The following is a 4,815-nucleotide window of genomic DNA, read 5'->3' on the forward strand; positions in this document are numbered from 1 at the left end:
ACGTGAAAAGGGTAAAGATATATCGGTTTAATTTGTCCTTGGAACTAAGGAAAAATTTACGAAGAGTGTAGCCTATATGAAAAGAGTCTTTTAGGTTGATTTAATAAATTTGCGGAAAAGTTAACCAGAAATGAAGAAAAATATGTTTTACATTATGTAAATGTGCACTTTCTGCGTTGATAAATGGTTTATGAGACTTACGAAAAGAAACCTTCATTGGGTACCTGATAACTCAATTTCTTTACACAGTTTTTGTACTTAATTTTTCAGGCTATAGACTGTTCACATATGAATCACGTGGAAATACAAATAAGATGGGGCTTTTAGATATAACAGTAGCCAACTAAACAGGAATTTACATTAACACAGACGTGTGAAAATTGAATCTCACGCAGGCAGTTTTTCTTCTCGCCATTCTATTCCAGGCAAAAATAAATGTATAATGATTGAATCTGTTATAACAGGAAACCTATTACCTCACTTGATGAACTTCACGTAGTAGCTTGTCATTGTCTAAAGTGTGATGGAAATTATAAGATATTTTATCTTGAAGCATTAGCTATAATCAAATTGAATTTACATATTGATAGAATATCAAAATATCTCTCTCTCTCTCTCTCTCTCTCTCTCTCTCTCTCTCTCTCTCTCTCTCTCTCTCTCTCTCTCTCTCCGGTCTCAATGTTATATAAAGAATTTATAATTCATATGTATAAGCGGAAAAGTAGTGTACCCTTACCTGCCATAAGTTTCAATGGTACCCAGCAAGTGAATCCTTATGCCAATAGCACAAGCGTCCGTTTCAGCCACGTCAGTACAACCTGGGTTAATGTGAAAAGTTTTGATATATTGAGCATAGGTCAAGTGGCGACATTTTGTGGAGTACGGTATGCGTAAATATTTATCTTTTAATATATAAATATTCCAACTCGTTTTAAAGTGCCAAGTGGCTTAAAGTGCTAAAGTGCTTGGCTAAAGGAACAATATCATAAATTCAAAACAAAATTCACATACGTATAGTATGTACGGACAAGTGAAAGTCATTTTTTACGTGTAGATGTATATCAGGAGATTATGATATCGTTTCCGTTGCTTTATTTGTTTGTTTTACATTTCATATATTTATTGGTACAATCGTGCAGAAAGATATGTGTGGATTCTAAAGAAAATTGAAGCAAATTCTGTCCTCATAACTGGCAGTAATTCACAAGATTTTAGTAGCGATCCAAATTAGATGAGTGACCTTTTGGCGGGAGACTTTACTGATCAAAACTTGATTGAAGTGTATGTTCTCCAAGCGATTTTGTGTTATGTAAATTAGGCAGACGATCAACGAGTCAGTAATGAGTCAGTAATGCACAACGATGGCTGAACCCTTTCTCAGATTTTCTGATGATCCTTCGATTTTCTTGAATTGCCATGTCTGTCGTATGGATTCCCAAATGGTCCATGAATCCGTGCTGAGCTCATAAGATTTCTATGGTGTGGTAGCCGTGTCTTATTATCAGTTTCTTTGCAATAGCTTAAGATTTCTGTGTAATGTGTATAGAAAAGTCAGTCTTTGAATGCCCTTTGTTGCATCCTCACTACATTAGTAAATATTCTGTTGTTCCTTATTGTTACGTTATTTCCGCCTTTGACTCCTGGTTGCTATGTAGGTTTGGCTGCAATAGGTCTTTGATTTTCGGTTTTTCTTTATTGGGTAGCCGATGAACACCGGATAAAATTAACTTGACTGTAGCACGCGAGATTGCATTTGATGCTAATTTTCAGTGGGGCTATCAAACTTTGATTATTAGGAATATTCATTATCTTTTATTCTTGTTTTTTTTTTTTTTTTTTTTTTTTTTTTTTTGTACTAATTCTCCTTATACAAAGATTAATCATTTCGCGTTTTCTAGGATTTATAACAGCCTTTTATTATGCTTGGAGATTTTAAAACTGATACCTTTTATCGTAGTGTTCCAAATTGTTTCTTACCCATTTCGGTTTTCTTTCAACATTAATTTTCCAGTTAGTCAAAATGATCCCCACATCACAGCCATTATTGTTAGTCCTTAATACACAAGCAATATCATAAGTACAATTTCATACATTCTCAGTCTTTCATATCATTATTCACTCACGCTGATGTACGCATTACTCTACCGCCCTCCATTCCCTGATGACTGATTATTTAGAAGACTGGTCTTTGACAGCGGCCAGTTTCAATTTAAGTCTTTGTTTTAACATGCTACCTTGGCTATACTTTGGACATTAGAGCTTCCCTGTGAAAATGGTTTGCTTAAATCAGAATCAATGTTTGTAAAACCAAATTCATACGATTTATAGAATTGTGTAACAAGATATGAGTATCTATTTTCCTCCTTATATCCAGGTGAACTTACAAAAGAGTGTGGTTACTATCTCTGGTCGTCGAATTTAGTGTGTCAGCTTTCCTTATTATTTTCAGCATTGATCGAGGTTCTTTGTTTCATATGTTCTGTGGTAGTCTGCATAATCATCGTCTCAAACATTTTCCCATAATCTTGGTGTCCTCTTTTTCCAGCATTAATCTTGATTGGGTTTAGTAACTTACACTTGATCGTATTTTCTTGAATCTTTCAACTCTAATTGTTTGCATTACAAACTACATCTGAATTGAGGCACATATTCTCTACTTTTGTTTATTCAGGGTTGCTCTTGCTTCTTATGTCTTATCAACTGCAAAAGTTTATCTTTCCTGTTGCTGATTTAAAGTGATTTTGGTCATTACGTTATAAAGACAACGTGTGGCCTCGGTGAAATCTTCAGCGTTTGAACACTTCATTTGCACACTTTCCGAACTAAAGGTTACAATTACCATATCTGATCCACTTGCGCCATACCAAATGCAACAGCTCCAGAGAATTGTTTTCAGTATATCAATTGTTAGGTCTATATTCCGTCTGACATACTTCACCTAATATTCAATATTTGTCTCCTACTTCTAATTCCTTTATTCTATTTCTTTTTCATAACAAAGAACTTTTATTCATTATCACTTTATTTACAGATAAGAAAGTTGTTATTGTACTCTTATCATTCTGAATAAATGATGATTTTTTCATTCATTATTTTTTTCCTGACATGTGTTTATAGCAGCTGTCTTAACTTTACTTAACAATAGCAATAATAATGAAGTTTATCTCTTAGCATCAATCCATTTCTTACCTGGTCTGTGCTCTCTGTCGATTCCTCCACGTAGAAATAGATCCTGGCCTGGGATGGTCTCCTTGTGTATTAAGATAACTGTTCGATTTGGCGAAGAAGGAACGTATCCGACAGGTGGGCCATCTTCTGGTATCTTCCGACCGATTGTGAGGGTTGTAACAAACAACAGTAAAAGCCTGTTTTGATAAAAAATAATTTCTTAAGAACAGGTTCGTCAGTATAGCCACTTTTGTTTCAAGTAGGGATGGTGAGTGAAATATTCACTGAGGCTTGATGGCTTACTGTCCAAACTGTTCAGATTTTGACCCTGCTTTCGATTTTGATGGTTGTAAAAAGTATTATTCAAATACATAAAGAACTACAGAAATCAACTGCATTATAGAATATTTTATGAAATGCACGCAGGTAGTTACTTTCTTAATGACTGAATAAGTTGATTAATTCTTCTTTTATCGGTAATTTAATAAGAGGCTTACTCTAAGACTACACATTTAGATTTACATATTACGATTTTCTATAACAACTGGATTAATAATTACCCAGTAATTGAAAACATCATGTGTTTTCGACTCCTCCCGAGTAAATGCAATAACCTAAAACTGGCCTGTACTTCACACCACTGCTAAAGTAAAAAAAAAAAAAAAAAAAAAAAAAAAAAAAAACGATAATTACTTATCTCTATATTTGCTTCATATTCTCCCATATGTAATAAAACAGTTGTATAGATAAGACTGAACTAAAATGAATAATTTTCCCCTCACCTTTAGAGCGTTTCTGGGTAAATAAATTAGTAATCTCTTTTAGAGAGATATGTTTAAGGTTAATATAAAAGTATATTCAAATAGATAAAGGGTAACCTTCTTAAGGAGGATTGGAAAATTTCTCATGGACAAACGGTTTTGTAATGGTCAGAAATTATTTTTAACTGGTTATCAGTTATAGTGGGAATATTTAAAGCAGATTCGGTATGGGACCTGTTTTATTTATATGTATGTACGAGAAATTAAACACCTGTTTCGTTAAGGTTCTCATTGCTTGATGGATAGAATTTATTCTTTTATGTTAATCTAGACACAACAAAAGGATAGGTATCCCCTAATAACTTTTATCTGCAACAAGAAAATTTAAATTAGTATCGATATAGTGAGGGAATAACATATAATCTGTTCAAATACTAAAAAAAAAGTGAAGGATAAAAAAATTATTAACGTTTGAGTCTGTAAGAGTATAGATTACATATTTCCATTAAATCTAAAGAGAGCGTAGTTTCATTCAATTCTATCATCAGCAACTACACTGTAAAAAGTTCAAGGTATAGAAAGAGTATAACGCTGGAGCTGAGGTATATATACATGTAAAACACCCCAAGGCTCTAAAATACCCCTCTACATCAGGAGGCAGGGTATTTTTTGTGAATAATATACCCTCTTTTATACTTTGTCTCAAAATGGGCTTGATAAATTTGTGGGATCATGTCATGAAATGAACTTTTTTTCTGTATTAAATCTTCATATTGTTACACTGATAGTGTAATGCACCAAAAAAGTTACTAACAACATATTGGTTTGGAGTTATGGATAGTTTTGAAGCAAGTTCCTACTACAAAATGCAGTACTTGGCAATTTG

At 33.3% G+C, this 4,815-nt stretch overlaps 1 protein-coding gene across 1 annotated transcript in view; it reads right to left on the reverse strand.

Moving 5' to 3' along the window:
* The window catches only part of LOC137632200 (alpha-amylase-like), a 14,941-nt gene extending 11,134 nt beyond the window's left edge, over nt 1-3,807 (reverse strand). Inside the window, exons 1-3 of the mRNA XM_068364085.1 lie at nt 3,729-3,807; nt 3,190-3,365; nt 737-818 (exon numbers count right to left, since the gene is read on the reverse strand). Coding sequence (XP_068220186.1) covers nt 737-818; nt 3,190-3,365; nt 3,729-3,748 — 278 coding nt within the window. The 5' untranslated portion in view covers nt 3,749-3,807. The remainder of the gene's footprint in view (nt 1-736; nt 819-3,189; nt 3,366-3,728) is intronic.
* Nucleotides 3,808-4,815: the final 1,008 nt, after the last annotated feature.

The sequence above is a fragment of the Palaemon carinicauda genome, chromosome 41, assembly GCF_036898095.1.
Source record: "Palaemon carinicauda isolate YSFRI2023 chromosome 41, ASM3689809v2, whole genome shotgun sequence".
NCBI lineage: Eukaryota > Metazoa > Arthropoda > Malacostraca > Decapoda > Palaemonidae > Palaemon > Palaemon carinicauda.